The sequence below is a fragment of the Westerdykella ornata genome (genome assembly GCF_010094085.1).
Source record: "Westerdykella ornata strain CBS 379.55 unplaced genomic scaffold EI97scaffold_1, whole genome shotgun sequence".
NCBI classification, from domain to species: domain Eukaryota; kingdom Fungi; phylum Ascomycota; class Dothideomycetes; order Pleosporales; family Sporormiaceae; genus Westerdykella; species Westerdykella ornata.
The window spans coordinates 830,905-853,770 of NW_022986851.1; the positions used below are offsets into that span (position 1 = coordinate 830,905).

A 22,866-nucleotide genomic window follows, 5' to 3' on the forward strand; every position below is an offset into this window, starting at 1 on the left:
GACAGGGAAAGGGGAGGCTTTCACCTCCGCGGGCCAAGCTCCGAACTTCTAATAACTTGTGAGAGGGAAAGTCGAAGACGATTGCGACGTGACAGCGCAGGACGCAGAGATCATTGCACATTCCCCCTAACCCATTGAACTTCACTTTCAGCACGCAGCCGGCAACATGGTACGCATACCCACCATCTCCCCCATCGATTCTCCCCCAACAGCCATCTAACCACCGCACCCCAGGTCTTCATCTTCGGCTTCAACTTCCCCGACTCGACGCTCGTAAAACGCAGTCTCGAATCCTTCTACGGCATCGGCCCCAGCGTCTCCCGCGCCATCCTCGCCCGCCACCACATCCACCCCTGGGCCAAAGTCGGCAGTCTCAAAAACCCCACCGTCCTCGCTCTAACCGCCGATTTGACGAGCATGAAGATAGAAAACGATCTCAGGAGGGAGGTGCAGGATAATATTCGACGGTTGAAGGATATGGGCACGTATAGGGGGAGACGGCATGCTATGGGTTTGCCGGTGAGGGGTCAGAATACCAGGACGCAGATTAATACGGCGAGGAAGTTGAATAGGATTGAGAGGGGTGGGATGGGGAGGGTGCAGATGTAGGGGGGAAGGGTTAGAGGGAGAGGGGTTTCTGGAGGTGGGGGTAGCGGAAAGGTTGGTGGAATGGCTGTACGATATTGTACAAAGATGGCATCGGGTGGCGTCAATTGGGATATTGAAGGAAAGAATTCTTCGGGGTTGCAAGACTTTTGCAAGATCGAATATGAGAATATTCTAAAACTGTGTTCGAAATGTGTTTGTGTGGTTGAAGTCAAGATAAGTCAAGATCTGCATTACCCTGCTTCAATTACACAACTTGGCATTGGTTGAAGTATTTGACTGTCGCAGGTCTATCGCCAAGTCGCACGGAACGTCGGAAGATGCACATTGTTCACATAAAGCTACGGAGATTACCAAAAAGTCCTATCCGAAGCTACCTACGTGCCAATCCGTGGATCCCATCTTCTACTTATCATGTGTCTAGTGCGTTCTTCAAAGAGCGTACAGACACCCAACAAGCTTAAGGACAACCTCGAAAATTGAATGCGCCAATACGCCTAGCCCCCATCTGCAAGCAATAATAACAACAGCTATGAAGATCACTGTCTCAGGCATGCAACTGCCTGTCTATATATGCCATATGCGCCATCATAATCGTCGTAATCATAAATCGTAAGTGAACCGCGTCTTCCATACTCGGAAATCGTCCAATAATCCAAACATTCTAGCAATATCTCCAAGAACGGATAGAGTGTAAACGCTCATGGGAGCCAGATATAGCAGCTCCTGGAACGCGGCACTCCCCAGCTCTTACGTCTGTAGTCAAGAGGACACTGGAAGAACGCCGCGCGACTGGTCGAACAGGTCAGTCCTATCGCTCGAAAATCAGGAAAGTGGAAAGTGACACTGAAGGAGAGTGCCAACTTCTCTTCGCCTGCGTTCGCCTCTAGAACCTTTCCTTCAACCCCCTCCTGACGCCGAGTCTAGCGTAGACTCATATGTTTACCTCTTCTAACGGAGTCGAAGGTTCCAATCTTATATCGTCCAGCCGTCCATCCAAGCTCGCAAGGAACGGCGACGACTTTACCGACGGCGACATTGGAGGACGAACATGCACGCAAGGATGAATCTCCAACAGCGCAAATCCCAGTCGTTTCAAACACGACTGACAAGGTGTTCCGGAATCACACTTCGCTTTCCTCTGTCGGCAATTCGTACAAGCTCCGATCTTCCGCATCTCAGCGGCCTCTCGTCGTTGTTCTAACTTCAGGGGTCCAATTCGGCCTTTTGGTTGACTGCCTGTGTTGGCGGGTGCTGATGAAGGTGCCAATGTAGTAGTCCCTGGACGTGGTTGGTATTGGATAATGTTGAGGGGTGTGGATGTGTGTGAGGGATTGGCTAGGCTGCTTTTGGAGAGTCTGGTTTCGGCGGCTGAGTTATGTGAGGAGTTTGGTAAGGTATATGGCAAACTGGATGAGCCGGTTGGTACCAGTGATGCCTGCCGTTGGCGGCGTCTCATGTTTGTGTTACAACTTGATCGTCGATTTGGCTGGGATATATTGATTCCGTGTACCGCGCTGAGTTCCGACTGAGATTTTTGGGTGATGTTGGCGGAAGACATCCCGATTCCCGGAGCTATTGATCTCTTCTGCGAGACGGGTATAGGCCGTAGTGGAGCTTCCTCGGAAATACCAGGAGCCGTGGACTTTGGTCTTTGTAACCTCTTCTCGTTAATCCCAATCAATTGAGAGGCTAAAATGTCCCGGATATCAAAACTCGGTGTGTATATGGGCCCAGGTGCGGAGCTGCTCATCGGACAACGACCAACAGTTGGGAAACTGTTTCCCAATTGTGGTAGACACGCCACCTCCGTCTGAGGGGCTTCGGCAGGAATTGTGTCCCATTCGCCTAGGGAGGTTGCAGCCGTGGAGGGGATTGTGTTGCTTTCCCAAGAGAAGGGAATCCCGGGCGACGGGCCTTCGCAGGTGGAGGCAGGAAGCGAAGCAACATTGTCCTCAGGGACGGAGTCAAGTCTGGAGAAACTTTCGTGGAAGTGATGGTCGGACGCAGAAGTGTCTGAGCACCTGCTGAGTGCTGTGAAGGCCGTATCGAATTGGGAGAATTGATCGTTCGCTGCCTCGAAGCTAGTGTCGACCTGGGGTAACGGGCTGTGCACTCTATTCAAGTCAGGATCCACTTCATAGAAGGCATTGTTTGCCACGTTCGACACCGAGTAGACGTGAGCTGCCAGACTGCAACTCTCAGTCAATACCTCTGCGGCACTGACTTGGGGGAACGATTGGTTCCCTTCATTCAACTCGATATAATCTTGAAACAGTTCATCAAAACTGTTGGCTGGTGGTTCATCGACGTTGCCTGCTTGGAAGAAAGGGTCGAGCAACTCATCATCACTGATGGACAGCTTCGACCAATCTTGAGCTTCCTGTTCCAGACCGCGGCTCAAGGCCGAGGTCGAATCAAGACATCGGTCAGTCGCCATGGCGGCGTTCATGTTTGAGACAAGCCTTTATGGATGCTATGCTGTACCGAAGTACCTAGGTAGCTAGCCGCGGAAATAGGAAGCACGGTGAGAGTGTGGTGTCAACCGCCAAACTGGGAAGTCCACGGATACCTATCGTTCGTAAAAAGGGTTGCTGGAGAACAGTGGATATTTCCGCCGTGCCTGAGATGGGGAGATGGCATGCCCTCCTTTTCCGCTGTGATGCGCAGTGCATTGTCCGGGCCCAGAGCCTGGGTACGAGCGGGAATGAGGCGTCAATGCATGACGTCGGCGCCGGCCGACGGGAAAGTAGATTCATTGATTATTACGATATAACTGAGGAATATAAAATGTCATTCAGCGGATTGTATTGGTGTGCGAAATGTCACACATTGTAAGACGTCGATGGATAAAGTGGATGGCAGGGTCTCGGACTAGGGCGGCGCGGGGGGTCATCTTCACCGACGAGCGAGAAAGGAAAGTCAGGCGAAGTGCAACGTCCACGGGTTGACCGGTAGGTGGTGGACAGCTACAAGTAGCCGTCCGCGGGATATGTACGTATAGCGAGGCTGCAGCTGCGCCGAAAAGAATTGCTACTTTGCAATTGGGAAGGCAAGAGTATTGTCCTGTGTCTTATATGTGGACGACACCCTTGGCCTTACGACGTATGACTTGCCGCTTGCTGATTATTTATAACGTAATCCACCACCGAGCGGGACAACCCACCGAGCGGGACAAAATTTCTTGGCCCAGCCATCTCATCTCTCAACGCGACATGTCTCAACAGAACAACGTGATTTTGGCTAAACAAGAAGGCCGAATTGAAATTGCCCTTCAAGCCTACAAATCTGGCCAATTTAAAAGCCTCTGACGCACTGCAGAAGCCTACAATGTACCAAATTCAACACTTGCCTATCGTGCATTGGGCCGCAGCTTTCGACCTAAAACCACACCCAACTGCCGGAAACTATCCTCAACGGAGGAGTATACGATTATTCAATATATCCTTGACCTTGATTCACGAGGGTTTACACCTAGGCTGTGTGAGGTTGCAGATATGGCAGATAAGATGTTAGATGTATGGGGTGGAGAACCAGTAGGCAAGCACTGGGCTGAACGGTTTGTAACACGTTCGAATGAGCTTAAAACAGCGTTCAATCGAGCAAAGGACTGTCAGAGAAGTCTCCAGGAAGATCCTCAGGTTGTGGGTGATTGGTTTGGGCTCATGGCCAATGTGAAGGCCAAGTACGGCATCCAGGACGATGACGTGCACAACTTTGATGAGAGTGGGTTCCAGATGGGTGTGATTAGGTCAATGAAGGTTGTCACTGGCTCAGAGAGGTGTACTCGACCAGAGCTTATTCAGCCAGGTGATCGTGAGTAGGTTACAGTCATCCAGAGTATCTGCGCTGCAGGCTACGCAATCCCACCCTTTATTATCTACAAGGGCCGCGTTCACATCTCTGCATGGTATGAGGAGACAAGTATACCAGGGAATTAGAAGCTCTCAGTCTCAGAGAATGGCTGGACAAACAATGAGCTTGGTCTTGAATGGTTGAAACACTTTGATATGTGTACGAAGGGTCAAAAGGTGAGGGTATACAGGTTACTCATCTTAGATGGGCACGAGAGCCACCTCAACCAGGATTTCAAGGACTACTGCGAGGAGAACAAGATTGTAACAGTCTGTATGCCAGCTCATTCATCACATATACTCCAGTCCCTTGACGTCATCTGCTTCTCGCCTTTGAAGCAGAAGTATTCCCAGCATATTTGAGACTTGGCACACCGACATGTCTTCCACATCAACAAAGAAGGCTTCTTGCCAGCATTTAGAGATGCGTTTCTTGACGTGTTTACAACAAAGAACTGCAAGAAGGCCTTTGAGGCAACAGGACTTGTTCCCTTTAATCCGTTAAGAGTCTTGGAATGTCTTGAAGTGCGATACCAGACCCCTCCAGCACCTCCTCAACCAGAGACCCCGTGGCAGTCTAAAACACCAAGCAATTTACACGAATTTGGATCTCAGTCAAAGCTCATACAAGACTCATCTACTCGGTTACCTGTTACTGCACAGGAGAGCTTCTCTATGTTTATTAAAGGTGCTGAATAGATGCTTCACCAGAATACGCTCCAAAAGGCATGCATCCATGAGCTTGAAGAGCAATTAAAGGAGATAACCAAATGCAAGTCATGCAAACGGAAGAGGATTCAGAAAGGTGGGACACTAGAGTACAGTAAGAGAGCTTCTCTAGTACCTGCAGGATCACCAAGCGCAGCTCAGTCAAAGAAGAAGGCTCGTAGTTGTAGGGATACTAAGAGGGCTCAAAGCAGCATACGGCGCTGTAGGATTTGCAAAGAACCTGGGCACTACGCTACAACCTGTCAAAAGGTTACAGAAGTGTCTTCTGATTCTGAGCTGAGCGAGCCTGAGAGTGATTTACTAACTGAAGATGATAAGGATTGAGGTTGAAAAAGATGAGACGGATAGGCCAAGAGATTTTGTCCCGCTCGGTGGTGGATTACGTTATACGACGTTTTCAAATCAATACTCCCATAAGTTTCGGATCACCTGTACCTCCACACTATGGATTTTGCATCAAAGGAAAACCCTCAGGCTACACCTTATGGACTAGAGGTCCTGCCTCGTGCCATTCAAGCTCCGTGGTTTGCGAAACAAACCAACGGGGGTTGTAAGGCTGATGGTCGGATCGAATCCGCCGTCAAACATGTCACTTCTATGAGATGCTTGCGCAGTCGGATCGGGCACAGATAATGGATCCTCTGCATCCCACTGAAAGACCTGGCCTCTGTCCGGGCCTACGGCGTTGATGAAGGTCCCGTATCCTCTACATAAAAGACATCAAATGTCATACGGTGGAAAGATCGCAGTAGCCTACAGTGCTCAGCACATCCGTGAGTGTATACAGAATCTGTCCTTCGCTGGAAGGCTATCGAATAGCTTTGAGTGGAGCGCGGGGGAGCATATAAGCAATAGGGAAAACCAAATCTCATCCTTTCTATACAAAACTTCTGCAACCACTCGGTAGGCGATCCTGCATGTCCTTTCCAAGACTGCTTTAGGAGGTCCTGAGGTGACCTACTGTGTATAAGGGTGTTATGTATGGGCCACGCAGCGGATTGGGTGTCGTTGAGCGAGGGTAAGAACAGCATAGCGGACGCGGTCGCCTTACAACTTTTACCGACGCGCGACACGAACATCTCCCGGAGCCTCATCGTGCACATCTGCAGTTCTCTCGCCTCCGTCATCATCCTCCGCAGAAATGGCCCTTCCTGTTGTTGAACTTTCTGCTGTTATGGAGCCATCCGTCACGAGACCAGAGCGAGCCGCAGCATCAGCCAATCCGAGGCCTCGAGAAGTGGGCATTGTCAGCCTAGACTCCGTCAACGCTGCTTGTCGGACCCTAATGGCAGTCGGAGGCGATGGCTCGGAAGTCGATATCGCTATACGCAGTTGGAGGCTACCTGCGGCACGAAAGGGAAACGGCCACATAAAATCCCCTTTACCACTGTGATTCCCAGCTCCTCTCCATCCGCATTCCTTCAATATCGAGTCTCCTCCCCGCCAAAAGGAAGCAAAGTTGCCCCTCCAACTACTTGTTATCTTACAATTGCTACAACACAACAACCATGGCCGCGGGTGCGATTTCTACTGAGGCTTCGGCGCGCAATGAGTCGTCCTTGAAGCCGACTGCACGCTCGTTCCACCCCACCGGCACTCCCGATCCCTCAAAGTATCATGCTGCTTCGACCAGTGAAGCCATTCATGCAGAGGCCGAGTACGCGGCACACAACTACCACCCACTTCCCATAGGTAAAACTTAGACCATCCTCCTAGTTTACAACTCTGACTTACCATTGGAAAGTCTTCTCCAGGGCGAGTGGATGCTCCGTGTGGGATCCCGAGGGCAAGCACTATCTCGATTTCCTCTCTGCCTACAGCGCCGTGAATCAGGGCCACTGCCACCCCGAGCTTGTCAAGGCGCTGACGGAACAGGCGTCGAGGTTGACGCTGAGCAGCCGCGCATTCTACAATGATGTGTTTCCGCGGTTTGCGCAATATGTCACCAAGACATTCGGGTTCGACATGGTCTTGCCAATGAATACCGGAGCTGAGGCGGTCGAGACGGGTGTCAAGATTGCGAGGAAGTGGGGATATAAGGTCAAGGGAATCCCTCACGACGAGGCATTGGTGTTTTCTGTGCAGGAGAACTTTCACGGGCGCACTGTAAGCAGTATAATGCCTGAGAAACTCTTCCATGAAGCTAATGGGCCTCTCCAGTTTGCGGCGATCACAATGTCCACCGACCCTGAGTCTCGCGACAACTACGGTCCCTATCTGCCCAACATTGGCAGCGTAAATCCGACGACTGGGAAGCCGATCAGGTACAACAATGTCGATGATCTACGGGAAGTGCTGGAGCAGCATGGCAAGAATACTGCAGCTTTCCTGGTCGAGCCAATACAGGGAGAGGCGGGTATTGTGGTTCCCGATGAGAGCTACCTGCGCGAGGTGAGAGCGCTGTGCGACAAACACAATGTCCTCCTCATCTGTGACGAGATCCAAACTGGTATTGCGCGCACTGGCAAGATGCTTTGCTACGAATGGAGCGGGATCAAGCCCGATCTGGTTCTGCTAGGCAAAGCCATCTCCGGTGGCATGTATCCTGTCTCGTGCGTTCTGGGCTCCAAGGACATTATGCTGACCATTGAACCCGGCACGCACGGCTCCACTTATGGTGGTAACCCTCTGGGATCGGCCGTTGCGATCCGAGCATTGGAGCTCATCCAGGAGGAGAACATGGTCGAACGTGCAGAGAAGCTGGGCAATCTGTTCCGCGAGGGGTTGAAGAAGATCAACAACCCAATGGTCCAGATCATCAGGGGAAAGGGTCTCCTGAATGCGATTGTCATTGACGAGACAAAGACGGGCGGTCATTCCGCATGGGACCTTTGCATGCTTTTCAAGGCGAAGGGTCTGCTGGTAAGTGGCTGAATAACTTCTTGTGTGCATGCTTGCCTGCTGACGCTTCCAGGCCAAACCAACCCACCAGAACATTATCCGTCTTGCGCCTCCGCTTGTGATCACAGAGAAGGAGATTGAGACTGCGTTGTCGATCATCAAGGAGGCCATGGAAGAGTTGCCTACGCTTCAAGGCGCCAAGGAGGATGAGATCATTCCCCCTGGCGAGAAGGGCGTTCGCATCGGGTTGGATGACTAGGGATATGTTTGGTGCGTGTCAGTGTTAGCAGATGACGATATATGTGGACTCCGCACAAGCGAGGATGACCAGGTTTAGAGAAGCGGTTCACGCCTATACCCCTTTCTACTGTCTCAGACTGTCTTGGTGGTATAGTTAGATGTGTATAAAGAGAGCGAGACCTTTTGTTGGCGACACAGTCGCTTTATCCGACTGTATATACGGTAAGAAGAAGAATGCATCACTTTCGAAAGCAATGATTATGATGCGCATTCGCAGTTGTCCAATAGTTTAAGGCCTGCTATTAAATCACTCCATCATGAACACAATGATTATATTTGGTTGGGATTCTGATGCCTGGAGTCGTTCCTTCCACAAGACTAGTGTATACCAAGCCTCTATTTCTCCCTCCAGCATTCTTCATCCGTCTATCCGGTTTCACACCACTCCCTCCTACACCGCTCGACATTACTGCGTTGTACTTGTAAGCAGCTTACATATCGAGATCGAAGGCCTGTCAAGTCTCTTGCAGCCCAAATGGCGCCTGCACGGTCACGGCACACTCGCCCGCATCCATGCCTCACCTGGGCACCATCACCCAATGGCACAGTTTCCCGATTACCCTCGCTACGCCATCTCACCCTCTCAGCGTTGCAGTCTTGAGGAGTCAGAGGCTAAGGAGCCAATCAGTGCAAAGTGCTGGATATCTTTGGATGCATATCGATACCAGGTGAACTGACAGTGCAGGAGGAGAGACGCGCGAGAGCGGCACTCGGCACGAGGCCTGTCAACGAGCTGCGCTGCCACGTCGACAAAAAGAAAAGGGGGAGGGGGGAGGACAAGCTTCAACGCGTGCTCGCTAAGAAGTGCTTATACACGGTTGGCTACACACAGTCTCAAGGTTGGCGTGTGTGGGGAGGTGGACCCAACCTCGGAACCCTTTCCTTGAGCGCGCAAACCTGCATCTGGAATAGTTCTGGACGCCTTTTCTGATTCGACTATGACAAACAATTACCGCGGGTGAGAATCATGAGCCGTCCCAGTCATGACGCATCCGCCGGAAGAGCACGCTGCAAAAATTCACCACGTGCGCTGTGCCACAGGACAGTGTCGGACTCACGGTGGATTGGGCGATGAAATGACCCGACCAAGGCTACAAACCCGCTTTCCACTTCTTCTGAGCCCGGAAGACGGCAACTTTGTCTGGCGAATCCCCAGATTTATGTATGTATGTACTTATTATGTACGGGAGATGGTGACGTCCGCCATCTGATCGGTTATTTCCTAAGTCCGTTCGGTAAGCCTGTCCTAGCTCCATTCTAACTGCCCTCCATCATTTGCGAGCCTCGGACTTTATATCGACCCGCCTGTCTGCCTGCTGCGAGGAATAATAAACAGAGTGACGTGTGCCCCTTTTCTGCCTCTCTTCGGCTTCCTAATGGATTCCATCGGAAACTACGACCTTGCCCAGCGGTAAATGCCATAGAGACAAGCAGCAACTTCATACCAGGGCCTGATTTTCGGAGCGCTCGCGCGCACACGTGTGGCGACTCAATGTCCTCCTCGTCGCACTCGCTCGAGGAGAAGGACAAGGAATGGCGGATAGGAGACCCTGAGGAGGTGGCTCGAGACACCAAAGAATATGAACCCATCAAGACGGAGCCTCTGCAGACCGAGACCGAGACCGAGACCGATTTAGAGGCCAATGCCGACGGCCGCAGTTCACGAAGAAACCTCTCCCAGATACAGAGTCGCAGCAGCGCCTACTCGGATGTGAGCAGCCACAGCACGGTTGCGAAGAGCTCCACCATCGGGAAACGGAAATGGTACAAGAATGTGAATCCCCTAAGGTGGGGCGCGAAACCACCTGTACCAGAGACTAGGACGGTCTGCCCCGAGTACCAGGCAGGATGGTTCAGTCGCCTGACTTTCCAGTGGATGTCTCCGCTCATGACTGTGAGTAGAACCTTTCGCTCTTAGCCTTCTTCTCCAAGTTCGCACGCTGATTCCCCCAGGTCGGCTACAAGCGGCCCCTCGAACGAAACGACATATGGACCGTGAATCCAGACCGAAGTACTGATGTTATGGTGGAGCGGCTTCAGAAATCGTTCAAGCAGCGGAGAGAAGGCGGCGGCAAACGCCCACTCGTTGGAGCCCTCTACGACACCTTCAAATGGGAGTTCATCATCGGCGGAATTTGCCAGCTCCTTGCCAGTTTGGTCCAAGCCCTGGCACCCTATGTTCTCCGATACCTTATCAATTTCGCTCTGAAGGCATACGTCGCCCAACGCAGAAATGTCCCCGAGCCAAATATAGGGGAGGGCATAGGTCTTGTCATTGGTATTACGGCTATGCAATTCGTCCAGAGTATGGCCACCAACCACTTCATGTACCGGGGCATGATGGTTGGAGGAGAGGCAAGAGCTGTGCTGATAGCCGTGATATTCGACAAGGCAATGAAACTGTCCGGCCGTGCAAAGGCGGGTGGTGCCGCCATCCTGGAAGCTCCGCCCGCGGATATCAAACCGGGCAGTCAAGAGGAACGGAAATGGTATAAGAAGCTACTGAAGCGGAAGCAGAAAGAGTTAAACAACCCTAACGCAAATAACGGTGTCGCCGGTGATGGCCATGGTTGGGGCAACGGAAGAATCATCAACTTGATGTCCACCGACACCTACCGAGTCGATCAGGCTAGTGGTTTCTTTCACATGATCTGGACCTCGCCTGTCGCCATCCTAGTGACAGTTGCCTTGCTCATTGTCAACCTGACTTACAGCGCCTTGTCTGGTCTCGGTTTCCTCCTCATCGTAATGCCCCTTCTTGGTCGAGCCATTCGAAGCCTCTTCCGTCGAAGAATGGCCATCAATAAGATTACCGATCAGCGCGTCAGCCTCACGCAGGAAATCCTCCAAGCAGTCCGCTTCGTGAAGTACTTCGCCTGGGAAATGAGTTTCCTCGAGCGTGTAAACGCTATTAGGCAACGAGAGATTCGCGGAGTCCAGGTCCTTCTCGCCATAAGAAACGGAATCATGGCTGTTGGGATGTCGATGCCCGTCTTTGCATCCATGTTGTCATTCATCACGTACTCCCTCTCCGGTAATAATCTTAATCCGGCGCCGATTTTCTCCTCCCTGGCGCTGTTCAATTCTCTCCGTATTCCTCTTAATTTTCTTCCGCTGGTCATTGGCCAGGTTATCGATGCCAATGCTTCAATCAAGCGCATCCAGGAGTTCCTTTTGGCCGAAGAGGCGGAGGAGACTGCTGAATGGGACTATGACGCGAAGGATGCTGTTGTTCTGAAGGACGCCGACTTCACCTGGGAGCGTCATCCGACGCAGGATAAGGAGGACGTTGAGGGTGTTGGCAACGAGCAAAGAGTAGGAAAGGAGAAAGCAAAGAAGAAGAGCAAGCGGAGCCACAAGCGGACCGGAAGCGGCGCCGACTCTCCTTCGACTCCTGATTCGCCCACAGAGGATGAGAAGCCGTTCGAGCTGAAGGATCTGAACATTTCTATAGGACGTAAAGAGCTTGTAGCCCTCATTGGCAGTGTGGGTTCTGGCAAGAGTTCGTTACTCGGCGCCCTAGCTGGTGATATGAGAAAGACGCAGGGCCATGTTACGATTGGGGCCTCCCGTGCGTTCTGTCCCCAATACGCGTGGATACAGAATGCCACTGTGCGCGAGAACATTGTTTTCGGCAAGGAGTTCGACCAGAAGTGGTATGACCAGGTGATTGATGCCTGCGCCCTACGACCTGATCTGGAGATGCTACCCAACGGCGATCTGACCGAGATTGGTGAACGGGGTATTACTGTGTCAGGAGGCCAAAAGCAACGGATGAACATTGCTCGCGCCATCTACTTCAACGCCGACATCATTCTGATGGACGATCCACTTTCAGCTGTGGATGCGCACGTCGGACGACACATTATGGATAATGCCATCTGCGGACTGTTGAAAGACAAGTGTCGAATCCTGGCTACACACCAGCTGCATGTTCTCAATAAGTGTGACAGGATCATCTGGGTTGACGAGGGTCGCATCAGGGCGGTCGACACCTTCGATAACCTGATGGCGAGTAATGAAGGATTCCAGAAGCTCATGACTATGACGGCCGAAGAAGAGGAGAAAGAGGAAGAGGAGGAAGCTCTCGAGGGCGAGGGTGGGGAAGAGAAGAAGGTTGCGAAGAAAAAGAAAAGCAAGAAGCAGCGCTCCACTGCGCTCATGCAAGAAGAGGATCGAGCTGTCAAGAGTGTTGCTTGGAGCGTTTGGATAGCGTACATCAAAGCTGGGGGTGGACTATGGGTGGCCCCACTGGTATTGCTCCTTCTCATCTTGTCTCAAGGAGCGAATATTTCGACGAGTCTGTGGCTCTCTTGGTGGACGTCGAACAAGTGGGGCTATGCCCAAGGCACATATGTAAGTCTCTCTGTCCCCGCCGATGGACTGTCGACTAACAATCCTAGATTGGTGTATATGCCGCCCTCGGTGCCTCACAGGCCATCCTTCTGTTCGCCTTCTCAGTCTCTGTCTCCATTTATGGCACTGAGGCGGGCAAGGTCATGCTATATAGGGCCATTTACCGCGTACTTCGGGCTCCTATGTCCTTCTTCGATACTACACCTCTCGGACGGATCACCAACCGCTTCTCCAAGGACGTTGACGTTATGGACAATGCCCTCACGGATGCAATGCGCATGTACTTCCTGACCCTCGCTATGATTATCTCGGTCTTTATTCTCATCATTTCCTATTACTATTATTACGCTATTGCATTGGGACCGCTGTTTGTACTATTCATGTTCTCTGCGGCCTACTACCGTGCATCTGCGCGCGAAGTCAAGAGACATGAATCTGTCCTGCGAAGCACCGTCTTTGCGCGATTCGGCGAAGCAGTCATTGGAACTCCGACGATCCGCGCATATGGACTGCAGAACCAGTTCTCACGGTCTGTACGTGAGGCCATCGATGACATGAACAGTGCTTACTACCTGACATTCGCCAACCAACGTTGGCTCAGCGTTCGGCTCGATGTCATCGGTATCCTGCTTGTCTTCACCACGGGTATTCTGGTCGTCACATCTCGTTTCTCTGTCGATCCCAGCATCGCAGGACTTGTCTTGTCATACATTCTCGCCATTGTGCAGATGATTCAGTTCACCGTGCGACAGCTCGCCGAGGTGGAGAACGACATGAACTCGACCGAGCGTATCCATCACTATGGCACTCAACTGGAGGAGGAAGCGCTTCTCCATACGGTACAAGTTCGACCGACATGGCCCGAGCATGGCGAGATCATCTTCGACAATGTGCAGATGCGGTACCGGGAGGGCTTGCCGTTGGTGCTCAAGGGCCTCACGATGCACGTCAAAGCCGGCGAACGCATCGGCGTAGTCGGCAGAACCGGAGCAGGAAAATCGAGTATTATGAGTACTCTCTTCCGCCTGGTCGAACTCTCGGGCGGCTCCATCACCATTGACGGCGTCGATATCAGCACCATAGGCCTACACGACTTGCGTTCCAAACTCGCCATTATCCCCCAGGACCCTACTCTGTTCAAAGGAACCATACGTTCCAACCTCGACCCCTTCAACGAGCATTCCGATCTCGAACTGTGGTCGGCGCTGCGACAGGCTGACCTCGTCTCCAATGAGGCAACCATGGAGGACAAATCCGGGCGCATCCACCTCGACTCGGTCGTCGAGGAAGAAGGGCTCAACTTCTCGCTCGGTCAACGACAACTCATGGCGCTCGCGCGCGCCTTGGTACGTGGCTCGCAAATCATCGTCTGCGACGAAGCCACGTCGTCGGTCGACTTTGAGACGGACCAAAAGATCCAGCAGACGATTGTGGAAGGCTTCAAGGGAAAGACGCTGCTTTGCATTGCGCATCGGTTGAAGACGATTATCGGGTACGATAGGATTTGCGTCATGGATCAGGGGGCGATTGCGCAGTTGGATACGCCGATTCGGCTTTATGAGGCTGGCGGGATCTTTAGGAGTATGTGCGACAGGAGTGGGATTAGGAGGGAGGACTTTGGGGATGCGTGAGGGGGGCGGGTTTGGATCTGATTGGTTGATATTGGGTGGTTGAGTGCTCTGAGTGGGTTGGGTTGAATCGGTATAGATCTGGTCGCAACTTCGTTGGATGCTTGTTGGGCTGGTAGATTGGGGGATGAAGCGCGTTTGGGAACGACGGGGCGAGCGCTCTGGGTGCGCGTCGCAGAGTATAGAGCCTGCGGGTTAAAGAGGTTGGTAGCGAGGCATAGTATTTCTAGTATTCATAATATCCAATGGTTGGGTTTCGACATGTAGAACTATCGGGCAATCTCTACTTTATGGTATGGGAGAATTTGTTGGTATCGAAAAGCCACGAGAGGAAACACGTCCCGGTCCTTCCGCTGCCTTAGCCTCTTCTGTCCCCGTCTCCTGAAATCGACGAGTGGATTTATTCGTCCTCTTCTGATGTTCTAACAGTCGTCCCATCAGATCAAACAGTCTGACAGCCTTGAGGTGGTTTCAAGCCCCTGACTCCGGTTCACAGCACGTTTCTCGCGCCGCGCGTCACGGTATCGAACGACGTTTTGATGCATTGAATCATGACGACGGACATTCCGACGCGAGACAATTGGTCGGGTAGACGAGATTGTTTCTCATGCGATTGGTGGTGCGGGCATACGCAATACGACATTATTGGCTGTCTAGCACGGGAATAGAGGGCTAGCTTATTCCTAGGCGCTTTGAATTGTAGACGGCGGATATGTCTAAGTTAGGGGGAAGCTAGGTGAAGGTGGAGAATGGGGGAAAGAGGGGAGAGGAAGCGTGCACCTAGGCTTTTTGGAAGATGTCGTTGTGCGTTGCCTCCACCCAAGTCTCACCAGGCTTGACTTCTTCAGAATTGCCGCTCGCCTCCACATTATACGCGGTAGCCTAGTGGGCGAACAGGACGGTGATGTTGACAAGCACACACCCTTTTTGCCGCCACCTCGCATCAATTCACAGCGCGTCCATCCATCCAGCCACTGCCAAGCCCTGCTATTTCCCCTCCTGGCCACCAAGCACCGCTAGACCGGGGCTTATCAGCGGCGGTAGCTTGAACCGGTTAGCCCGCAGATCATTGCAGGAGCTCGGTTGCGGCGCCAAAAGGGGAGAGGGCCGTGAAAGTCTGGAAGCACTCTGAAGACAGGTTGGGAGCGTTCCTCCTTCCTCCCTCTCTTCTCCCCTTACAACTCCTCCTGCTGGGTTTTGCTGCTTCACGGCTTCCTTCTTCTCTTCTTCCGTCCCTGCGTCGACAGTTTTTCGGATTCCCGGGTTTTTCCGTTTCACCCTTCTTCCCGGAGCGACCTAGCCAGCCTCGGTCGGTCCTTCTTTCGTGCTTTCTCTGCTAGTGTTCCGACGGCGGAAGCTACCTACAGCAACTAGTTAGCATTGCGAGCGTGAGGCGTCGAGAAACCGCACTCAAAAGTCGGGTCCCCGACATCAAGAGCACAGGTTGTCGAGCTCCGAAGCTGCAACTTGAACGGACGGTCGACGAGCTACGCCAATTGCAAGGACGCCGGACCCATTGCTTGCGATTATTACAAGCGTACCGACGGAGCGCTTTGTGCGAGGATTGCCTTCCTGAGCGTGAGAGATAAGGCTTCAGAGCAAGACGAAGGACAAAGTTCTGAACGACGACTACGGAGTTCATTGCCTGTTTCCACTAGTTCTGTTACAAGAGGCAAAACCCGCGTGTCTTCCAGCCGTCTGTCTCGAGACACCGGTCTACTCAAAACCCCACGACTCCCGTACGACGTAGTCCACAACCTCCTCCCGCCAGTCATACCCACAGTCACATCATCCAACCTCCGCCTCCGCCCAACCAACCATGGCGGCAAACCCCGAAAAACCACCAGTCACCTTCGGTGCAACGATAGAACCGCCCTGCGCACCCACACCTGCTCTCCGCTCCCCTCCCTCCAACGACACCAACGCCTCCTCCTCACCTATATCAATACCCGCAGCCGCAGAAAAGGAAATGGAAATCGACTCCTCCAACCCCTTCTCCCCCTTCTACACGCACCCGGACGCGCGCCGCTCCTGGGAAGAGAAGAGCCAAACCCCGAGCCAAAAACCCAGTAAAACGAATCTACACGTAGTCGTCATGGAGCGCGAGACGACCCGTGACGACCGCGACGACCGCGACCTCGAACTTGGCTCCCACCTCTCCGCGGCGACTACGGCACAGCAGCCAAAGGTGTCGGTCGATGGCCGCGTCAAGGAATGCACCATGTGGCCCTCCCGACAGGCCATGCTCGATAAGAAGCGGCAGAACAAGCAGGCGCGCTCGTGTAGCTTGTTCCGCAATCTGAGCAGCAAGCAGAGGCTGTGGGTCAAGATTGTGATTGGGTTGCTTATCGTGGCTGCGGCGACGGGATTGGGCATTGGGATTTCGAAGGCGGTAGGAGGAGGGGTGTGGGCGAGTCCGGGCCAGAGCCGGCCGATCAGTTCGCGTTGACGAGTTCTCGTGGATGACAGGTGAGTAGGGCGAATGATAAGGACTCCGATGAGAGGGAATTGGGCTAACGGCTCTCGAAGGGTGTTGCTGTGTTCTGCAAAACATCATTCTTGTCGATATGGATATGATACCCCCACATATTCAGCATTGTTCTTCTAGACGGATTTGCTCCTCGCGGACAACACCTGTACTGCAGATGGGCATGTGGCAACCCTGCCAGTGGGTTTTTTATTCTTCCCAGTCATGACCAGTCTTCTACTTGTCGACATTCTCGGCATGCCCAATGCTCATCATCCATCATCCATCATCGATCCATCGAGACGTCGATAGCAGACACTGTCGAAGCTGTCAAGCGATGTCTTCCTCCTTTACTCTTTTTCTAGCATCTTTTGGCTTCGGGTTTATATTGCTTGGTATCCCTTACTAGAGTACATATTTCTTGCTGCTTTGCTCTCTTCTCCTTCTCCTTTTTTCCTGTTCTTGTGCATTCATTCATTCTTTTGTCACCTTCTGTGTCCCTATTGCTGGAATTGCCTCCATGCATCAATCGACGCGGCAGGGTGGAAAGGTCTTCTTAGTTTTTTTCCTTTTCCTTTTTCCTTTCGGCGATGGCGTTCTTGAGAAGGGTATTACTGCGGAAGGGGTCGAAGGTGTGCATGGGTGCATGGTACTGTTACTGTTACTGTGAACATGCTTCTTGTCCATTTTCGTGGGGCGATAGTATCAAGGCGTACATTCATCTTTTTCCCTCAGCGTTAGACTTTCTGGAGGGGGCAAGCCGAAATGAATGAAATGGTTGCGTGGCGCTGTTGATGTGCTGGGCTCCTGAACTGATTGCTGGGTATGAGCGTGGGTGTGGGTGATGTGATTGTGCGGTGTTGTGCGGTGATGTGATGAATGGGCCCCTCTACTTCCTGCATGTATGTGTTGGGCAGGTTTTGAATGAGGATCACCATGTGTAGGGAGGGGTACATGGGATGGCAGAATCAGGAGCAGAGGGTCTATATAGTGCAAAGGAGCGCTGTGAGCATGGAGGAAGGAAGGAACCACATGAATATGGATGGGATTCCGTTCATTCATTATACGCAGACACAGAGACACAACCTTTGCTTTCTCACCCTCCCTCCATGCTGGCTGGTCCAAAATTAGGCCAAATAGATTAGACACAGACAGACACAAGTACCTCGCTAATAAACAGAAAAAGGACTTCCACTCACTCCCCCCCTACCCCCTGACTCATCCCTACATACACACATACATACACCCCTACCTCCCATACTCCAAACTCGGCACAATCACCGGCCCATACTTGACGGGCAACCCGGCGCCCCCAAACCCCCCGCCCCCGACATCCCCCTGCACCATGAAATCCACCGCCAGGCTCAGCTTCCCGCTGCCGTGCCCGGGAACCGCCTGCCCAAACGTGCCATTGACAATCTCCGGGTCGTAGATGACGCACGCCACGTAGTTTCTGCGGCCCATGAGGCGCTTGTGCTCGCGCGGCTGGCCGTTGACGTCCTGCGTGAAGATCTCCATCATGTCTTCCTTGGTGTCGCTCGGCGTGTGCGTGCTGCGGTGCCCGTTGGCGGGCACGTAGAGCGCTCGGTTGTTGTGCAAGAGACGCAAAACGTAGTTGGAGGGGGGCGCGTTGACGACGCTCGAGGCGATGATTTGGTACATGGTCTTGTGGTCCTGGGGTTTCGAAGGGTCGTGCAGGATGCCGGCGCCGCAGGCGTCGACGCTGCCGCTGAAGAAGGTCATGCGGAGAGATTTGTTGTGTGCGATGCCCTGGAGGGTGCGGATCAGGTAGGTGCGTTCTAGGTCCTAGGGAAGCGTTAGCATTTCGTGTGATGAACCACGCGGCAGAGGTAGCGCAAGGGGAAGAGGAAAGCGAGTTGGGTAGACTGGGTAAAGATCATGGCCTACCTTTGACTCGTGTGTCCATTGATCCCTCAACTCGTCCAGCAGATCAATCTCGCCAAACGGACTGAGCACGCCGCTCATGAGACCGGACTTTCCGATAGCCTTCTTGACCGAGTTGAAGCCCTCGCCCACGACTTGCTTGGCGCCCACAACACCCGCTACAGAGCTGGTTACCTTGCCCAGGACGTTGAACGTGCCAGTCACGGCCTTCTTGCCCGTCGCCACGGTATTGGCCAGAGACTCTACCGACTCGAGTCGCGGATACACCACGGGCACCGGGATCATCCAAATGCAGTGCTGCACATTGGGCGGCAGCGTTGCAATCTTCGGGAAGATGCCTTGGTAGGTCGGGCCTGCCATGACCTGGTGCGGGTTCCTCTCCGAGCGACAGTCTGGACCGCAGACTACCACGCAAGGACCAAGGTACTTGATGAAGTGCCAGCCGGTGCCGGTGATGGTGAAGAGATCCATGTCATTGTTGACGTTGCGGAGGATCTCGAGAGTGGTGTGGTGTTGGAATAAGAGGTACATTTCGATTCCTATCCGGCCAATGTTCTTGAACATGTTGGAGAATTGCATATGTTCGGGGTAAGAACCGAAGCCGTCGAATCTACTCCATGTCAGTAATCCGCAACAGGTAACAGTCCGCATCGACTTACATATCATGATCATCCAGAGTCAGAATATGCGGTATCTGAGCAAACGCCTCTCTCAGATGAGGCTGATCAAAATGACTCGTGTAGTAGTGGAAGTACGCATGCGTAACCTCCTCCTCATGTTTCGCCGTCCAGGGCGCGTTTTTCCTGTTCTCCTTGCCACTCGTCGCAGTCCACTGCTTGAGCAGAGGTATATCTTTCCATAGGCGGTCGGCGTAAATTTGCCCGCCTAGACCTAGCTGTACATGGAACCCTCCGCATTCTGCGTTCTTCTGAAGAATGTCTTTCCACATGAAGCCAACACCGCCAAGCTTCGATCTCTCGTTGGCATTCACATTAAGCGCAAAATCATTGCCCGAATGGGCAATAAATCGCCAGCTAGTCTCGTGCCGTCCTGCCACAAGGAACTCGAACCGCGTGCATCCGAGATGTGAGGTGATTGCATATGTCCATTTTGCAGCATGATCCTCTTCCATCTTGAGATCGATGTCATATCTGTAGAAGATCCATGTCTGATGTGAGTAAATTGGGTTCGCCTTGAGCTGTCGAGGATTTGGCGACAGGTCCACGCTCTGGTGGATATGTATCGTAGGCGGATGTGGTGTGTTTGTGATCAGAAGAATCGATCCTAGCCACAGACCCCGCTCGATATCCATGTTGGTATATCTCAGGTAGGGACCGAAATAGACGCTGTTCGTGGGGTTCACCTTGTACATGTCCACACCAGCTGCTGGCGGGGGTCCAGTGAAGCCCGCTGCGGTAGGTGTAGCGAGCGGAGCCATGCCCAACATGTCGCCTGGGAATGCCGCCGTCTGTGTCGGAAAACCGGGAGAAGCCAGCGGGGCCTTCCCAAAGCTGGGTGAAGCTAGCGAGTTCGCAAAGGTGCCCGTGGGAGACATCGGCTCGTTGAGATTCAAGGGAGTAGGGTTCTTTGGAAATTCCCACTGCGTAGACTGCGTAGGCAAGTGGATGTAGTAGTACTGGCCAGAGTTGGGATCCAGATGGGCGATCCAGCCTTCCGGAAGCGGTGGAGGTGATGCCGGCCCCGGACCTGGAGCGGGAGCTGGACTGGGAGTTGTGGGATGCTGCAATTGTTGCTGGGGAAATTGGCCTGCTGTCGGGGTTGGCGCAACCACTGCTACTCCAGCTGCGTGGGTGGACGGTCCCGCCTGTGCAGGTCGATCATTGGCAAATGCTGGGTGTCCTTGCAGATGAGGCTCATTCATGTTTGCTGGATGTTGCGTTTGCGCAGCTGCCGGCTGATTGCGCTTTTCGATCGGATACCCCTGTGCCGTCGTAGCTCCAGGTGCACCTGCTGGATGAGCAAGACTCGAATAGGCTGGTGGAGGCTCTTCGTTCAAGTTCATGCGGCCCATCTCCTGATTCAAGGGATGCTCAGGTGGTATATTTGAAGGCGGAGGAGATGTAGTGCTTGGGCGAGGCTGTGATGCCGCGCGTGGGGGACTTGCATGAGCACCAGGAACCTCATTCATCCCCTGATATACGGTAGGCGGGCCATGAGGATGGCTTCCAGGCTGTTCAGTCGGCGTCCATGGTCTCCTCGGAGGCTGCTGCTGAGGCGGAGGCGACGTGATAGCTGGCCTGGGCTGGTTCGCGTAGACTTGATTTCTGGCAGCTGCAGCTGCATTGGATGCCGTCTGCGCTTGGAGGTTGTTCAGAGTGCCAGGCCCTGCGATACCGGCGGCCGCGAAGCGAGCCTCGATGCCACCACCGGGGGGAGGTATTATGGGGGTTTCCGGAGGAGGAGGAGACCCTCTCTGCGCTCTTGTAGTAGATGTCGAAGCTGTGGAGCTCAGCCTATTCACACCAGCAGGCTTCGGGATGCTCAGCCCGGACGACTCGGTATTGCTGGGGCTCTCACTCTTGGGGGGAGGCCAGTACTGCTGGTGATAGTCGGGAAAGGGGTTGGGGTCTGCGCTGTTCTTGCGTTGGGGAGGACGCGCGAACAGACCCTCCTTATCAGGCGTCTCTGGTCCTGGAGAATCAGGAAGTGGCTTTGGAGCCGTCCCGCGGCGCTCTGCCAGCCTTGAAGGTTGTATGGAGCCATCAGCAGCTCTCCCAGGCGCGTGTGCATATCCAGATACCGTGGGGCGGTTTGGATCGTTCCCATCGAATCGTGGTCGTGAGGCTGGAGACGATGAACCAGCGCCGGATCCTCGTCTTCTACCATCCGCTTCGGGCGGAGTGGCATTCCTTGCTGTTCTTTCTCGCTCGCTGAGCGGGGTATAGCGACCTTGTTGTTGTTGTTGTTGCTGCTGCTGCTGCTGCTGCTGCTTGGATGGGCGGTCGTCGGGATAGGGTAGTGGAGCGGTGGGCGGGCTAGTGGGCGGCGCGGGGAAGGATGGCATGGGCGGCGGACGCGAGAAGGCGGGTGGTTTGCTGGAGGTTCCCGCAGAATCGGACCGCGGTGGAGGGCTCTTCGAGGCCGAGTCCCTCTTCTGTATCCTCAACGGACCCACGGTTGGAGTCTCTGGGGTGTCGCCGGGCCGCAGAAACAGCTCCTCCTCGGGCCTCCCCTGCTTTCGGCCGTCCATGGCGGCGGGCGGGGCGGAAGCGATTCTACTGCGACTCGGATGGCGTGGAAGCAGGCGATGATGGCGAAGTCTTTATTGTTTGAGAACGAGAGGCTCGAGAATGCAGGCCAGCTGTGGGACGAGGAGGGTCAGTATAGTACCTGGGAGACTCGCAGCCTTCTTGCGGGGTTGCAGCGGGAGAGGGACGGTGAGGGTGACTGCGGCGGGGACCTGACGACGGGGGAGAATGCGGACAGTGGCAGGCACAAGTGCGTCGATGAGTGTTGAAGAGTTGCAGTGAATAGTCTGTCAGACTTGTTTGAGGGACAGGTTTCTTGCTCTTCCTCTGGGGCGATGCTGCTGACTTACGTACGATTACCAGCCCTACTTCGGTACTGTACAAGGACAAGGTCGAGTATTGGGCTCCTGCGGGTCCTCCCCCTTCGACGCGCCCACGGCGGTGCGCATGATTGGCGCAGCAGGCCCATATACGCGCCGCTGGCCGGATTGGAGGCCAACCCATCACACTTGGCAATGTAGCATGCTGTCGTCCCATTATTGTGGTTGTGCGTGGCGCTGGCCTGAACTGTGGCAGTGCAGCAGTTGTGGCCGTTCAAGGGACCTCGGGAGATGGATGTCGTCCAAAGAAGCTCGGGAGGGTGAACGGGCCGCTCCTCGCGAACTGAACGATCGTCGACTTCGACATCTGTGCTCTGCACCCATCCATCTCTCTAGCATCGAACCACTGTGTAGGTACCTGGGCTTCAGTTATTCTGGGCGATTGTAAAGTCCTCAAAGTCATCCTGGCTGCTGAAATGAGAATTGGAGAGGATGCAATACCCCGTTGACTTTGCCCTTCTCCATCCGCCTACTCCTACACCATATAAGGGCAGAGAAACACCATGTCGGACCGTGAGTACCTGGACAAGGGTCGAGACTCACCAAAGGATTCCAAGTTCGTCTCAAAACGCACGTGTCGCTTGGATGCGC

At 53.5% G+C, this 22,866-nt stretch overlaps 6 protein-coding genes across 6 annotated transcripts; 4 read left to right on the forward strand and 2 right to left on the reverse strand.

Annotated features, from left to right (window-relative positions):
* Positions 1-37: 37 nt before the first annotated feature.
* On the forward strand, positions 38-614 carry EI97DRAFT_409196 (30S ribosomal protein S13). The gene is made up of 2 exons (XM_033796663.1): positions 38-169; positions 235-614. Exons 1-2 carry the CDS (start codon positions 167-169, stop codon positions 607-609), a joined length of 378 nt encoding a protein of 125 aa, XP_033658422.1. The 5' UTR covers positions 38-166; the 3' UTR covers positions 610-614.
* Positions 615-1,540: 926 nt separating this feature from the next.
* Positions 1,541-3,058, reverse strand: EI97DRAFT_438315 (uncharacterized protein; the record flags this gene model as incomplete). Its single annotated transcript, XM_033799488.1, has 1 exon — positions 1,541-3,058. The coding sequence occupies one exon, from the start codon at positions 3,056-3,058 to the stop codon at positions 1,541-1,543; it is 1,518 nt and encodes a 505-aa protein (XP_033658423.1).
* A 3,201-nt stretch (positions 3,059-6,259) lies between these two features.
* Positions 6,260-8,567, forward strand: EI97DRAFT_428978 (ornithine aminotransferase). The gene is made up of 4 exons (XM_033797341.1): positions 6,260-6,881; positions 6,934-7,295; positions 7,350-8,051; positions 8,104-8,567. The coding sequence occupies exons 1-4, from the start codon at positions 6,698-6,700 to the stop codon at positions 8,287-8,289; spliced, it is 1,434 nt and encodes a 477-aa protein (XP_033658424.1). The 5' UTR covers positions 6,260-6,697; the 3' UTR covers positions 8,290-8,567.
* A 1,255-nt stretch (positions 8,568-9,822) lies between these two features.
* On the forward strand, positions 9,823-14,317 carry EI97DRAFT_367177 (P-loop containing nucleoside triphosphate hydrolase protein; the record flags this gene model as incomplete). Its single annotated transcript, XM_033795071.1, has 3 exons — positions 9,823-10,224; positions 10,284-12,686; positions 12,734-14,317. 3 exons carry the CDS (start codon positions 9,823-9,825, stop codon positions 14,315-14,317), a joined length of 4,389 nt encoding a protein of 1,462 aa, XP_033658425.1.
* A 1,473-nt stretch (positions 14,318-15,790) lies between these two features.
* Positions 15,791-17,155, forward strand: EI97DRAFT_12002 (uncharacterized protein). Its single transcript, XM_033793029.1, has 2 exons — positions 15,791-16,783; positions 16,844-17,155. The coding sequence occupies exon 1, from the start codon at positions 16,134-16,136 to the stop codon at positions 16,761-16,763; it is 630 nt and encodes a 209-aa protein (XP_033658426.1). The 5' UTR covers positions 15,791-16,133; the 3' UTR covers positions 16,764-16,783; positions 16,844-17,155.
* Positions 17,156-17,936: 781 nt separating this feature from the next.
* EI97DRAFT_12102 (uncharacterized protein) lies at positions 17,937-22,229 on the reverse strand. Its single transcript, XM_033793033.1, has 3 exons — positions 19,346-22,229; positions 18,690-19,296; positions 17,937-18,587 (listed from the first exon to the last, which is right to left on the reverse strand). The coding sequence occupies exons 1-3, from the start codon at positions 21,895-21,897 to the stop codon at positions 18,030-18,032; spliced, it is 3,717 nt and encodes a 1,238-aa protein (XP_033658427.1). The 5' UTR covers positions 21,898-22,229; the 3' UTR covers positions 17,937-18,029.
* Between the last annotated feature and the right edge of the window lie 637 nt (positions 22,230-22,866).

Bases quoted from the DNA above. Each gene is read 5' to 3' on its own strand.
- EI97DRAFT_12002 (XM_033793029.1), top strand. From the start codon at position 16,134: ATGGCGGCAAACCCCGAAAAACCACCAGTCACCTTCGGTGCAACGATA.
- EI97DRAFT_428978 (XM_033797341.1), top strand. From the start codon at position 6,698: ATGGCCGCGGGTGCGATTTCTACTGAGGCTTCGGCGCGCAATGAGTCG. The intron at 6,882-6,933 runs GTAAAACTTAGA...ACCATTGGAAAG, and splicing joins CTACCACCCACTTCCCATAG to TCTTCTCCAGGGCGAGTGGA. The intron at 7,296-7,349 runs GTAAGCAGTATA...GGGCCTCTCCAG, and splicing joins AGAACTTTCACGGGCGCACT to TTTGCGGCGATCACAATGTC.
- EI97DRAFT_12102 (XM_033793033.1), bottom strand. From the start codon at position 21,897: ATGGACGGCCGAAAGCAGGGGAGGCCCGAGGAGGAGCTGTTTCTGCGG. The intron at 19,297-19,345 runs GTAAGTCGATGC...GACATGGAGTAG, and splicing joins ACTCTGGATGATCATGATAT to ATTCGACGGCTTCGGTTCTT. The intron at 18,588-18,689 runs GTAGGCCATGAT...ACGCTTCCCTAG, and splicing joins AATGGACACACGAGTCAAAG to GACCTAGAACGCACCTACCT.